Source organism: Telopea speciosissima, chromosome 2 (genome assembly GCF_018873765.1).
Source record: "Telopea speciosissima isolate NSW1024214 ecotype Mountain lineage chromosome 2, Tspe_v1, whole genome shotgun sequence".
Classification (NCBI taxonomy): Eukaryota; Viridiplantae; Streptophyta; class Magnoliopsida; order Proteales; family Proteaceae; genus Telopea; species Telopea speciosissima.
In genome coordinates this window covers 54632451-54646796 of record NC_057917.1, presented here as the reverse complement: position 1 = coordinate 54646796, position 14346 = coordinate 54632451, and the positions used below count along the sequence as shown (strand labels likewise).

General features: G+C 40.5%; 2 protein-coding genes across 2 annotated transcripts in view; one reads left to right on the top strand and one right to left on the bottom strand.

The window, feature by feature from the left end:
• Positions 1-2407: 2407 nt before the first annotated feature.
• On the top strand, positions 2408-6020 carry LOC122649916 (guanine nucleotide-binding protein subunit beta-like protein). The gene is made up of 2 exons (XM_043843176.1): positions 2408-3338; positions 5666-6020. The coding sequence occupies exons 1-2, from the start codon at positions 2496-2498 to the stop codon at positions 5765-5767; spliced, it is 945 nt and encodes a 314-aa protein (XP_043699111.1). The 5' UTR covers positions 2408-2495; the 3' UTR covers positions 5768-6020.
• Positions 6021-8321: 2301 nt separating this feature from the next.
• Positions 8322-14346, bottom strand: part of LOC122649912 (ABC transporter G family member 7) — a 75865-nt gene continuing 69840 nt past the window's right edge. The window contains exons 12-13 of the mRNA XM_043843172.1: positions 8672-8933; positions 8322-8570 (exon numbers count right to left, since the gene is read on the bottom strand). Coding sequence (XP_043699107.1) covers positions 8566-8570; positions 8672-8933 — 267 coding nt within the window. The 3' untranslated portion in view covers positions 8322-8565. The remainder of the gene's footprint in view (positions 8571-8671; positions 8934-14346) is intronic.

The window sequence follows — 14346 nt, the reverse complement described above, 5'->3', positions numbered from 1 at the left end:
TATATATATATATGCAAAAGCGAAACCAAATTGGCAACAACCCGATAATAAATGATAAGAGTCCGTTAAAGCAACCCAATAAAAGAACGAACCGAACCAGTCTAAAACCAAACTTTGTCTTGATGGTTTATTTTTTGTTAACCTAATACCAGATTGAAACCAATTTGGCTTGACTAAAACCAGACTGAACTGACCGTTAACACTCATGATTGATCATATCACCAGTAGAGAAGATATCTCTCTACTCTTTTTTGGTAAGATATTTCTCTATTCCACGGGTGAAGTTTTTTTTTTGGGTAGAAATATTGAGAAACTTTATTAAGTTCAATGTGAATTATACACATGGATGAAGTTGAAAATAACTCCTGGATCCATGGATCAAAATTTGGCCAGATTGTTGTGTACGTTACCAGCAACGCCTTCCTCGCCAGGGAGTCAGCTACACTATTAACCTCCCTTGGAACATATGTAAACGAATAAGAAGTAAAATAGGACGACAAATGGAGAATATTATCCACTATAGGTTTTACTTCCAAGTGGTGGGTAACATAACTCGCGTTGGAAATAAGACACCAAATCTCTATGATCTGTCTCCACCAACAAATGCTCATATCCTTCAGAAATACTTTTTAACAATGCTGAACGAATAAACATGGCTTCACCAACAAGCACCGATGTGAAACAACATGGCATAGAAACAGCGTGAAGAGAAGTCCTTGCAGAATTCCGAAATATAAATCCAAGACCACCGCTGGCTGCTCCTTGACAAAAATTAGCATCACAATTCACTTTGATATACCGTTGTGGTGGTGGAGTCCATTTTTAATCGCGAGAGAGTGCATTACAATCCAAAACAGAATTTGAAGTGGAAGTTGGTAACATATTACCATTTAGGAATTCCCCATGAGCAATAGTAGCCACACGAATTACATACTCAAGACGCCAATCTTTCCGCCCAAAAATATAATCACATCTAGCAATCCATATATACCATAGTAAAAAGGAGCAAAGAGAGGTGAGTTGGTTCCTTCGCTCCTTGCCAAGGGAAGAAAAGGAACTCCAATTCAACAAAAAACCAGAAATATGATGATCTCCTGTTGATTTTGAATTATATCCCAATCCACTACCAAACCAAACCGCCTTCGCAAAACTACACATGACAAGAATATGGAAAATGGTTTCCTCACCTCCACAACGATTACATAGTGAATCAAAGTTGCAAGACCTGCGCCTTAATGTATCTCCTATAGCAAGCCCATCAACACAACATCTCCATAAGAAACACTGGATTTTAGGAAGAGTTTTACAAGACCAAACACTCTTCCAAACATCATTTGGAATTCTGATTCTGGATGAAAATGAAGAAGTAATTACTTACTGCCTCTCCTTATTTTCTCTAAGATTAGCTAAAAGATGATAAACACTCTTTACTGAATAAATACCATTCCTTGTTGCTACCCACATCAACTTATCATCATTAGAAAAAAGACAAAGATTAATGTTCAAAATCTTTTCCACATCAGCCGGAAAAAAAATTAGAGATCAAATAGATCTCTTTTCCAACGCATATCATCACTGTCAATAAAATCAACAACTTTACATAAGGCAGGACATAAAAATTTAGACATAGCAAGCACATAACTCACATCCCCAGGTAACCAAGGATTATTCCATGGATCAATAGAAGATCCATCTCCAATCACCCATCCAAGGCCCTTAAATAAAACTTCTTTGCCAACCATAATGCTATGCCACCCCCAACTAGGGTCATGCCCTGTAGAAGATCGAAGATAAGAAATTTGATCTGGGATAATAAATAACCTTCATAAAACGAGACAACAAACAATTGTGAATTATCCCAAAGTTTAAAAGCAGTCTTTGAGAGCAGTGCACGGTTCTGTAAATTAGAATCCCAAAAACCAAGACCACATTTGTTTTTGGATTGAAATAATCTCTCCCATGACACCCAATGGATCTTTGATCGACCCTCATTATCTCCCCAGAAAAAATTTACAGCAAGTTTCCTTAAACGTTGATGTTGAGATGCAGGGATTTTAAAATGCATAGAGGTATAATTACCCATAGGAAAAATAACAGACTTCAGAAAGACCTCCTTACATGCATAGTGGTATAATTAGTTAATTATCCACGGGTGAAGTTAATATTATTGACTTTTCCACAATCCCACTTCTGAATTGGGCCTTGAAGTCCTTGCCCAGGCCCGGCCTTAGCCTAGGCTGGAGCTGGCGCTGGAGCAGGACCTATTAGAATGGAGCTTGGCCCAACCCAACACCGAGGAGATCTGGACCGCACGCTTTGAGGAGTTGCGGTCGTGCAATCCTAAACCCTAGCTCTCGTAGATGATAAAAACCTGATAATTAGGGTTTCTGCATTTGCCCGTGTTCTTCTACTACCCTTTTTTTCTCCAAGCGAGCAGTCAGTAGCAGAACTCGTAGGCAGAGCAAGAGAGAGAGAGAGAGTTTCAGGGAGAAGACATGGCGGAAACTTTGATGCCGAAGGGGGTAATGAAGGGTCACTCTGACATGGTGACCGCGATCGCAACACCGATCGACAACCCGGACATGATCGTCTCATCCTCCCGTGACAAATCAGTCCTCGTTTGGCATCTCACGAAGGATGAACAAACATACGGTGTTCCTCGTCGCCGCCTTACTGGCCACTCTCATTTCGTTCAAGACGTTGTCCTCTCGTCCGACGGTCAGTTCGCTCTCTCTGGCTCATGGGATGGCGAGCTCCGTCTTTGGGATCTCAACACTGGTGCCACTACTCGCCGTTTTGTCGGACACACCAAGGATGTCCTCTCCGTTGCCTTCTCCATCGACAATCGTCAGATTGTTTCGGCCTCCCGTGACCGCACAATAAAGCTCTGGAACACACTTGGTGAATGCAAGTACACCATTCAGGACACCGACAGCCACACCAATTGGGTTAGCTGCGTGAGGTTCAGCCCCAACACGTTCCAGCCCACTATCGTTTCTGGATCTTGGGATAGGACCGTGAAGGTCTGGAACCTCACCAATTGTAAGCTCCGCTGCACATTGGCCGGTCATGGAGGGTACGTCAACACGGTTGCTGTTTCACCCGATGGGTCTTTGTGTGCGAGTGGTGGGAAGGATGGTGTGACCCTGCTATGGGACTTGGCTGAGGGTAAGAGGCTTTATTCGCTTGATGCTGGAGGTATTATTCATGCTCTCTGTTTCAGTCCGAATAGGTATTGGCTTTGCGCGGCTACGCAGGAGAGTGTTAAGATTTGGGATCTGGAAAGCAAGAGTGTCGTTCAGGACTTGAAACCCGAACTCTCTGGTGGAAAGAATCAGGTATATTTGGTTTTAGGGTTGATGTTTAGTTGTTTGTCTATTAGAATTACATGCTTCACTTATCTTCTCTTCATTTTGCGTATTTATTCTTAGCTACAAGTTTGCTATATGTGCCTTTTCCATCTCATATGCATAGCAAGTGTTCGATCTTAATGATTCTTGAACATTGTGGTGACTGATGATTGCTATTACTATGCTTAATTCGAGTTTGGACGTCAGCTTATTGGAATAACTAGCAAATCAGTTTATTTAATTCAGAGTTGAAATTGGACCACCAATTGCATATTTGACATCTTCGTTTATCCTACATGTTCAAATGGGTAGTTAGGCATGGGTTGTTTTGGTTGATTTCCTTTAGTGTATTGTTGTAGCTTTTTTAACATGCGTAATTCCTTGATTAAAAAAAAAGTCTAGTAAATTTCCCATGATAACTGGACTTTCATATAGTCTTTTGACAATAAATTGGGTTCTGTTGGAAGAATTTTTTTCAGCTAATCAGTCTGTTGGGGCGATATCTCTGTTAATTCACAAGCACTGAATATCTTTGCTCATTACCACCCAAATCATTATTATCTGTTCCTCTCTCTCTGACCAGCATCATAACACTCTGTTCGACTTCCTATTATCCACATATTGGTGCTGTTTTTTTGTTTCGTCCAAAGTGCCTTTTTTTTCTGATGTGCTCATGTCATACCTCATTTGTAACCTTCATCTTAATTGACGGTCTTCTATGGAGTACCATTTTTGTGTACTGTTCTGCTTTATGAAGCATTTCTGGCCGTATGTTTCTGATTTATAACTTTATAATCAAAATTGTGGACCTCGGAGCTATGGTAAGGTTGCTCCATTGTGACCTAGTGGTCAGGGGTTTGAGTCGGGAAACAGCCTCTTCACAAAGCGGGTCAGGCTGCATACATTATGATCCTCCCCATTGCAGTGGCAGGAGCCTCATGCACTGGGTATACCCTCTTTATAGTAATCACTTGGCCATCAATAGAAGAGGCCGGGCCTTGCTTCAACGGTATGGTTGCTCCATTGTTAGGTCACAGGTTTGAGTCTGGAAGCAGCCTCTCTGCGAAAGCAGGGAAGGCTGCATACATTATGATCCTCCCCAGACCCTGCAGTGACAAGAGTCTCGTGCATTGGGTACGCCCTTTACTTGGCTATCAGTAGAACTTTTTGTTTCCACTTTTCCTTGTACTTCCTTTATTAGTCTGACTTCTCCAAACCTTGTGAGTCTAACATGTCCAATCTAACTGAATTTATGCTATGTATTTATGTCAGGTAGTGCTATTTCATTGGCAGCATAGATTTGACCGGGTTAAACAATTCAATCAATCATTTGTATCTTATTTAAACATAATGTGTTTTCAGTTATTACATGTTTGGTGGAACTTACAATCCTCTTGACTTCCCTATTGATGAGTGGAATGCAGTTCTTATATACAGTAATCTTTATATTTCCTTTATGTGGAGAAAACTTGCTGAATATAATTGGTTTGGGATTGCTGAACAGTATAGTTTCTTTGTGATGTGTGGTTGTGAAACTGTGGGATTTTACTCTAAAATAGATGAAATCTGCTCATTTTTTGTTTCTTGTTGTCCATACATTATTTAGCTTATACTGTCCTTGATTGTGACTCAACATGATGCATGGGGTTATCATGTTGTCCTGGAGATCTAATGTCTAATTGGGTCGATATGCTCATGGATTGGTGCCAATTGATCATACTGTGTTATAGTGGTGATTCATGGTAAGTTATTTGATGGGAAGACATGTGAACCAGCTGAAACTTAGATTTTGTGCTGGAATCAGAAGAATTAGAAGCGAAACTGAGGTGGTCCACTTTTATTTTTTCCTTCGTTAGAGTTGGGTGGTCTTGGATGATGGATCAAAAAATGTTAAAGAATCCATCCTCGTGTGTAAAGCTGGATTTTGCGAGTGTGAACTGCTATCAATGATCACTGTTGTAAAAATTTGGATCTTTGTTAACTGTTAAGATTTTGAAGCCAGCCAAGCTTTTATTATCAGAAATCTGAGTGATAAATGATGACCATTGGTCCACGTTGAGTATGCAATATTTTATTGAACAAGGATACTTGTGCTATGGTCCGGTAAGGTGATGGGTGCACCTTACACAGCATAGCTTAATATAGTTGGTCCTACTGTTTTATGTGGAAACAATCCACTTCTGGGATGGGTTCAGAATTCCTGTAACCCCTTCTGGGTTGTAGCTATAGTATTTTCCTTGAATATATCACACTGCAGTATGAGAATAAGTTTAGCTCTCATTTTTAAGTCTTTTTGTTGATTTTTTTTTTGGCAGATGTTGTATTGCACCAGCTTGAGTTGGAGCTCAGATGGAAGCACTTTGTTCACCGGGTACACAGATGGTGCAATCAGGGTTTGGGGAATCGGTCGTTTTTAGGCACTTTCGTCATCAGCAGTTAAAACTTTTTGCAATTCCGTTTTGTTTCTAGCATTTCAGTTATATTTTGGTCAACATTCAATGTGTAGGAAGGATAATGAATCTTCTTGTTTCTTTTGGTTTTTCTTTGTTTTTTGATTGAATCTTGGCTCAAATACTGGTGGATTCATGGCATGAAGCCTACCCTTCTCGTTTGCATAATCATATTCAGAGAATTTTGATATTTAGGGAATATAAGTGATACAAATGTTCAGCTTGAGCTATACTATGTTCTTGCTGTGGTGGATGGCATTCTTACCATTGTTGCTAAAATCCTAGAATTGTTTGACAATCAGCTCGGTGTGGTAGAAAAGTGGTAACCCTACTGAATAGGGTGTCTAGTGATATTTTCTTCAATAAGGCTTGGAGTGTAGTGTTTCAAGGATCCTTTGAAAGAGAATATAAAACTTTGTTGTCGAGTAAAGGGAGAGTGTTAACACCCTAGCCTGATTTATTTGGTGCAACTTTCTAGGTGTATTATATCTGCATTTCTGTGTGGCTTGTGCGAAAAAGAGGCAATGCGAAACCCCCCTCTTTCTGAAACATATTCCTATTATTCTTATAGCCTCACAGCAGTATGAATTTCAACATGTTGTCTGTGTTATCAGTGTGTATCATCTATGTGCTTCATCCATGAATAATTACTAATGCTTTTAATTTGGTGTTCTTAGCTTGTAATTTCTTTCAGGTCCTTGGAGGTGGGATTATGAGTTGACAGCAAAAAACATTTTTTTTTCTTTTTTTTTTGGTCGATTTGGGTGTACAACAGTTTCTCCCACCCTAACCTTCACAAGAGTCCCACCAAATTGGTAGGGATTTTGTGCAATGGCAGGGAAGGGGTGAGAAGGAAGAAGACATCGAGGATCGTCTGTGCTTAGTATTTCTGATCTGCTCAGTCTGTCAATGTTCATTTGCCATGCTCCATCGATCTTCCTTTGCAAGCTTAAAGAAAAAGTTGCAACATGCAATGCGGAGAAGTGGGGGGAAAGAAGATGAAGATGGTCCCATCGATGTTCCATGGAATCAGGAGGGGAGATTCTATTCCCCCTCCTGATTCCATGAAACCGTTGAGGGAGGGGAGGGTATGGGTTGATTTAGAAGTTTGAAAGGGGCCAAAGGAATCCTAAACAGAGAGGTTACCAAAATTAAGGGATGGAGATGGGGAAACGGTTTTGGAAGGTCCATCTGAGTGATGGTTTGCCTTGTGGTAGTGGTGCGGTTTGAAACTACTGGAAAGCTCTCTATTAATGGCCTCTCCATCCGTCGGGAACCTTAAATATCTGCTTCTTTATCTGTCGGAAAATCTCCATTATCGGCTAATTTATCCACCGTGCTAAAGGTAGGCTGGCGGATGACTTTCTCATAAGAGGAGAAAGAAGACTTCTGAGTGAAAACACGATCATGAGATGAAAAATGAACATCAGCAACCAAATCCAAAAAACAAAAAAAAAAAATGCAGCATGCAACAGGGATTGGGTGGGGGAGGGGGGAGAGAAGATGAAAATGGTGCTGCCTATGGCCTCTCCTTTCATATCCCCGGTTTCTGCAAAGCTTCCAAATAAACTTAGAACGAAGCTGCTATGATCATAGCCAAGGATTACTTTTCTACTCCATCGATCTTCCTCTTCCATCTGCAATGGACCCCCCGTGTCTCTCTCTCTACCCCTTCGACCTCCCTGGCTCTCCGTCTCTGGAACAGTCACCTTGCACAACCCAACCAAACAAGTTGTTGGATTGGTAAAGCAAGGTCCCCATTACTTTACTTCACCTGTCTTCTACCCCACTAACAAGTGGGTTCCATCCCCATAACAATCCCACCCCAGATCCCTTCAAACAAACGGGCCTTAATGTGATTTTCAAATTAATGTGGGATTTAAAGGGTTCCTTCCTACTTGTTATTCATTTCATTAAATTTCACAATGCATGAAAGTTTCGCTATAGCTCCTGTTGATCTTTTGATAACTTAGGAAAGGGATCGGATCTGTCTCATATTACACTTAGACGGTGTCCCCATCTTTGTCATTCTCCCATTGATGAGTGTCTCTAAGGATTCAAACAAGTAAAACTTTTGACGTGAAACATGTACTAAACCACGCCCCCAAAAATGAGATTGTAAGAGGTGTATATGTTTCACCACAATTTTGAATCAGAAGAGAGATTTCAAGAAATGATGCTGACTATTCACTTTCAATAACTGTTGAATTGTATTTAACATAAACTGATGACAATAAAAAGTGCAAATTGAGACATAACGAACAGTAATCCTAAAAATTAAATTGAGTTAGCTTCTAAGAGTTGAAAAACACCAGAAAGAAAGGATAAATAACACATTTTCTGCTCAAGCCTCGTTGGATATCCAGGCTCTAATCTGGCACGCACTTCTTACTATTTTAAACTATGGCAATCATCCACGGGGTGTTCCTTTTTCTATTGAATCTTACAGATTGGATCCAAAAAAATTTTTCTTAGGACAGTGTGTGTAGTAGTCCTAAAATTTAACTAAGCTTAGCTTTTAAGAGTTGAATGGCACTGAAACTAAAAGGGATAAAGAACAAATATTCTGCGCAAGCCTTACTAGATAGTCAGACTAATCTACCACCTGCTTAACTATTTCAAACTATGACAATCATCCATGTCTTTGCAGGTCATTTCCCCCTATAAGCCCCTTATAAAACCTGAAAGAGCTTCTTTATATGGACTGGCCAGTGATGACATTTTCGCTATGTTAATACGTATCTTCTGTGAACTCTGCTCTTTGCTCATCCTGCATCACATGAATGTGTAGGGTCCACGTTTCTATCACCCAAACAAATCACAAGCCTTCTAAGATAAACGGTTGAATTTGGGCCAGGGGAGGAGACTCACGCTGTTCATCTGGTTTGACTTCGTCAAGGGGAGAAGTCCCAAGTTGCTGGTATGGCTCATCTTGTTCAACGGAAAGAACCTCAAACTCAAACTGCTTGTGTGATTGGGGTTGATCAAGGATAGGAGTCTCAAGCTGTTGGTATTTGGGCTTGTTCTTCTCAAGAAGAAGGTAAGTGGTCCAATACCAAAACAAAAGTATCCTACCCTGTGCCACCAATGTACTCCTAATGCGTCTCCCTCCGAATGAGAGCCTCTCAAGTGCCTGCCATGAAAATAAACGAAAAATAGATATTAGATTAGACATGTAAATGAAAAGGCAAGGGGGGGGGGGTATAGAGATGGTCATCCTGATCGTTTTAGCAAGACTTTGCTTGATTTAAGCCACGTGGACATAGCGATATACCAAATCACTGGATAAATAGGGTAACCTTAGGTTGGTCACACGTCAAATTTCATTATCCATCTAAACTATTTGACCCCCCAGGTATTTTACCTTCTCCTGTCAATAACTGATTTTTACAACATTTATAATTCAACCACTTTCAAGGCTTTATTCTAGCACCCCACCCCCAACCCCCCACCCTCCCACCCCCCACCAAAAAACAAAACTTTTATTCTGCCATAGCTGCTTCTACTTTTTGCACTGAAATTTGACAAATGATAAGAGAAGATATGAGACCTGTCTTGCCAATCTTCTCCATTAAGAAAATGCCACTCGTTTACAATGGCTTTATACTGCCAGAGCCATTGTAAAATTTCTCTATCGTACTTGAATGCCATGTGGTAGAAGTAATGTGGAGCAATTATGCAGTGCCTACTCTTTTCCATTTAGATCAATGTCAAGAAATATACCAAATACTATAGGCAGAAAATTAACTAACATACAATATGTACTTGCAAATCCCTTCCTCGTTCTTTGTTAGACAACATCTTCAAAATCTACTATCTCAACCCTTGCATTTTTTTTGTGTGTGTGTGTGGGGGGGGGGGGGGGGAGGTGGGGTGTTGATCAGAGAAGCCATTTATTGGCTATGGAATCTGCCATGTAAAAGAACAGGACAGTGAATTATAGCAACAAATTTCAGATTTCAGTAAAGAACTATATCTTGTATATTTTCTCCACAACTGACCTATGAAAATTTTCTTTTATCTTGACTTCTCTAAAGATCAACAAACGAGATTGTTTCTGCCACAACTAAAAACTTTAGGAACTCAATACTATTTCTAATCTTAAAAAAGGAGTACAGCTTCAGCTTAGTTGGATTCAACTCCATCTGGGGCCAAGAAAGCAAAATTCTCATTCTCCATGGCATCAAGAAAACACCTATAGCAGATGTTCTAGGGCAAAGCTGTGAAAACACCAAGGCAATGGACCTCAATGGCTGCCCACATGCCTAGGTGATATTTGATATTGTCAACTATGGACTAAGGTTACATATTGTTGACAACACAAATTGTACTACTTCATTATCACCATTCACTGATAGTCCTATACTGCTATACAAATAATGCCTAGACTTGGGCAAACAAACCATGCTTGGGCAGTCTTTCGAGGGTAACACCTAGTTTGACAAAGCCTGGCGGTTCTTCACCTTGCCCAGTGGGATCAATCAGTAATAGCCCAGCTGACTTGACACTATTGTATTGTTGACAACACAAATTGTACTACTTCATTATCACCATTCACCGATAGTCCTATACTGCTATACAAATAATGTCTAGCCTTGGGCAAAAAAACCATGCTTGGGCAGTCTTCTGAGGGTAACACCTAGTTTGACAAAGCCTGGCGGTTCTTCACCTTGCCCAGTGGAATCAATCAGTAATAGCCCAGCTGACTTGACACTAGACTCAGCTTCCAACCAGAGCAGTCATTTAAATTCAGGTTTATCTCACCTCTTTCGGCAGGATTCAATCTATTTGAATGACTTGAGAACAAGAATTCACATTAGTATGCATAACCTTTTGAACATAGTGATAATAGAAGAACTAGTAATTTGTTCCTGCATAAGAATTGTTAAAGTGTATATCGAGCACTAGGGTTGTAGGCTATCTTGATTAGAATATTCCTTATTCTAATCGAGATCCCTACCTCCTATGTGTCTGCCTTTATATTTGTAATTAGAGTCAGTCCTAGTTAGTCTATGGTTAGTCTAGTCCTAGTCCTAGTCCTAGTTTGGTTTCCTATTGTAACTAAGTTTCTAATTTGGTGATTCCTACTAGGAACCTTGCTTGTATTCTGATTCTATATAAATAAAGGCACTGTTGAGGGGGGGGGGGGGGGCTGCTAATTTGATCCATTTTGTCTAGACAGTCCCCTTTCTCTCCTCATCTCTTCTCTTCTCCATTCTCTCGGTTCTTGTGTTTAGGGTTTTAATCAGTTACATGGTATCAGAGCACAACCATTAGTTGGTTGTTGACTTGTGGTTCTGGTTTGAAGGTCTTACAAGGTTTCTCTTAAACGGGTGCAGCACCCTATGCTGCATACTACTACAGATTAAACCCTAGTTGATGTTTTAAATGAAAAACTAGGGTTCTACTTCTACTTTCTACTCTACTGTTTACCTGAAGTGCAAGATCAATTGGAGATTCTCAAGTTGAAGCGGTGGTTCATTCTTGAAAGCTACTTCTCCTTCTATTTCTGATCCATCCAGTGGATCACTATTATTCTTGAAGACTATATTGATTGAAGGCTACATCTAATCAGGTTCTTCGAAGCACTTCTTCTTATTCACTGTGGTGTCCTAATTAGGGTATAATATCAGTGTTTTTTTATATGGGGCGCTGTTTTCCGGGTGGGACACAGGGGCCACACCGCGTGCGCCAACCAATGAGAGCACACGAGGTGGCATAAAAGGGGGAGGAATTTCCACCATACATGGAGGGTATGGCGGTCATTCCGGCCCCTGTTGTGCGTGGGCGTGGCCCCTGCGTCCCACACAGAAAACATTCTCCCTTTTATATATACAAGCTTTCCAATCGATCCAATATCTTGCTGTGAGATCTTTGGGATCTGATTCCTCTCTTCAAGTACACCACTTGATCCATCTACTTTGCTGATATTTGGACCCTAACTTTGATTATTGCTGAGATTTAGGTTTTCAAACCCTAATTCTGGTTCACTCTAACAGTCGGTTGTGTTACTACTGCTGCTACTACTTGTGATTGATTAGTTATTTTTATGGCTGATTCTAAACCACCAACGGGCAATGTCCAAGTTCAGATCACTACTATTAAACTCTCTAGAGTTTCAAACTATTTCTTATGGGCCCAGGCAGTACATGCATACATCATGCCAAAGGAAAACTGAAGTACATTACTGATGAGCCTCCTACTACTTATCCAAAAGATCTTGCCACAATCGCAGCTCATGATGAGTGGATGCGTGAGAACTCTATTATCAAAATATGGTTATGGAACAATGTTGAACCTGCTATTGCATCCAATGTGATGTTTCACACCCTTGCTAAGGATATCTGGAATGATCTGCATGATTTTTTTTTCTCAAGAAAGGAATATCTCGCTCATGTATAATCTCTATGAGAAGCTTTTCAATTCCAACAGGGAGATAAAATCCTTGAGGGGCTGTTTGTTTGAAGGAAAAAAAATGGGGTAGATAAAAAGGGGTGGGATAATTTAAATGTTTTCCATAAAACCCCAAAAACAATGGTTGTTTGGTTGCCATGGGGTTGTAAATATTTTTTGGGTGAATAAAAAATTCATTACCAACAGAGAAAAAAAACATCAGCTCCCTTAAGGAGCGAAAAAGGAAAGATAAGAAGGACCAACTCCTCAAACAAGGGAGGGTTGGAGAGAAATGAAGGACAAACCCCAGGAGACAACAATACGCATGTTCCTTGGGGAGTCGTTACAAAAGGAGGGAGGAGCCGAAGATAAACGAGCTTTGATTTCAAAAGAGATGGAATCCCAAATCTGCTGATGAGTTCGAGATTTGGAGGTCCATTTCCTAAGGTTACGCTCCATCCAGATGTGATTGATGGCGGTACAAAAAGCTAACTTTCCAACTGTGTCGCAAATTGAAGAACCAGCAAAAGTCATATCTATCCAAAGCCACTCTCTACTGAAGGGAAGAATTCTTCGACTTCTAGGCCAGAATTTTTCTAAGACTCCCTTCCAAATAGACGAGGAGAAGGGGCAGGCAAATAAAAGGTGCTCAGTATCTTCCACATTGTTCCATGGGGTTGTAAATTACCAGACAACTTATGCAAAAATAATGTAGCTGTCGGCTGATGTGGCATGTGAATTCTCCCACCCCACCCTTCCTCAAAATCCTACCGTTTTCGGTAGGACTTTGCAGGGAAGGGAGGAGAAAGTGGCACTTGACCATTAATTGAAGCTGTAACCGGCACGATGGCAAGATCCCTTCAACTTCGGAGTAAAACCTTCCTTGTGTGAAAGAAAGAGAATATGGAGGGTGGGGCTGCCAGTGACCATGGCCAGCCAGAAGAACCAGATGCAAGTGTTTTTCAGCACAGAGGAGTTCGCAATGACTTTTCACACTAGATCCAGCAACGACTTCTTCGTTCGAATCCGGTGACTATGTGCAGCAGCGATTTCAGCATCGATTCGTTTGCACAAGTAAATAATTGTTTAAGCTGGATTCATTTGCATTTACTTTGTTCGCTTGGAGCTTTACCTCATATTATCATCAAAAGGATAGATGACAATGCTAGCAGAGGGTCTCAGTTTTTATTTTTTATTTTTTCTGGGTTTCTGAACTGGGTTGGGGGTCAATGGTGGTCTACCAATCAAAATGATTAACATTGTTATCGTTTTTTTTTACTTTCATGTTATATGAATGAATGTGCAGAGCTGTAGAATGAGTTTTCGGAAGTTATAAAATCTTAGATCTTTTTTTTTTTTGGTTCAAAAAAGAAAAAAAAGATGGGGCGGAAGGTTGTTGCAGTGGCAATCCTCTCTTCTCTAATAAAAGCCACAATCAAACAGAAGGCCCTGTTGCAGCGGCGGGGGCTTACGAGTGGTATTGAGAAAAAGATGAGTTAACCCTCTTTCGTCGGGTAGTGTTGCGAGGAAGAAGGGTGACTACCTTGTTTAGTCGGTTGTCTCTTTGTGGAGGAAGAAAAATGAAGGAAAAGAGGTTAGAATTGATTATTTTATTTAGTATGGGACCCACAATTTCATCTTTCCCATCCTTCTCTTTCCTTTCCTTTTCTGTCTTTAAACCCCATGACACATGGGACCCACCCATTTTCCTTTCCCACCTCTTGTTGCCCGCCAAACAAACGAGGCCTTAGTGAATATTTTGCCAGTTATAAAGGCATGGTTGAACTCCAGATATATCAGACACTTACTACAAATTTGGATCAGTAGAAAAAACAAAGAGTTGAGTTCAATGTTGCAAAATTTATAGCTAGACTACATCCTGACTATCAATCTGTGAAGAGTCAACAACTCACAGAGGAGTAGGCTCCTTCTCTCAATGGAGTATTCTCTCGTATCAATCGTCTGGATAATCCATCCAAAATTGATATTACTCCTAAGGATAACTCAACCTTTGTTGCCAATCATGGTCGAGGACGTGGTCATGGCCAATCCAGAGGCCTTGGTCGTGGTACTGGTGGACGAGGTATAGGTTATCAACCCATTGACGAGTCTTCTTGCCATGCTCTTATTGTGGTAAACCAAATCATAATGTA

What these genes read in the sequence shown, in the direction of transcription:
- LOC122649916 (XM_043843176.1), top strand. Translation starts at nt 2,496, where the DNA reads ATGGCGGAAACTTTGATGCCGAAGGGGGTAATGAAGGGTCACTCTGAC. An exon ending in TCTCTGGTGGAAAGAATCAG is followed by an intron (nt 3,339 to 5,665) that starts GTATATTTGGTT and finishes TTTTTTTGGCAG; the next exon opens with ATGTTGTATTGCACCAGCTT.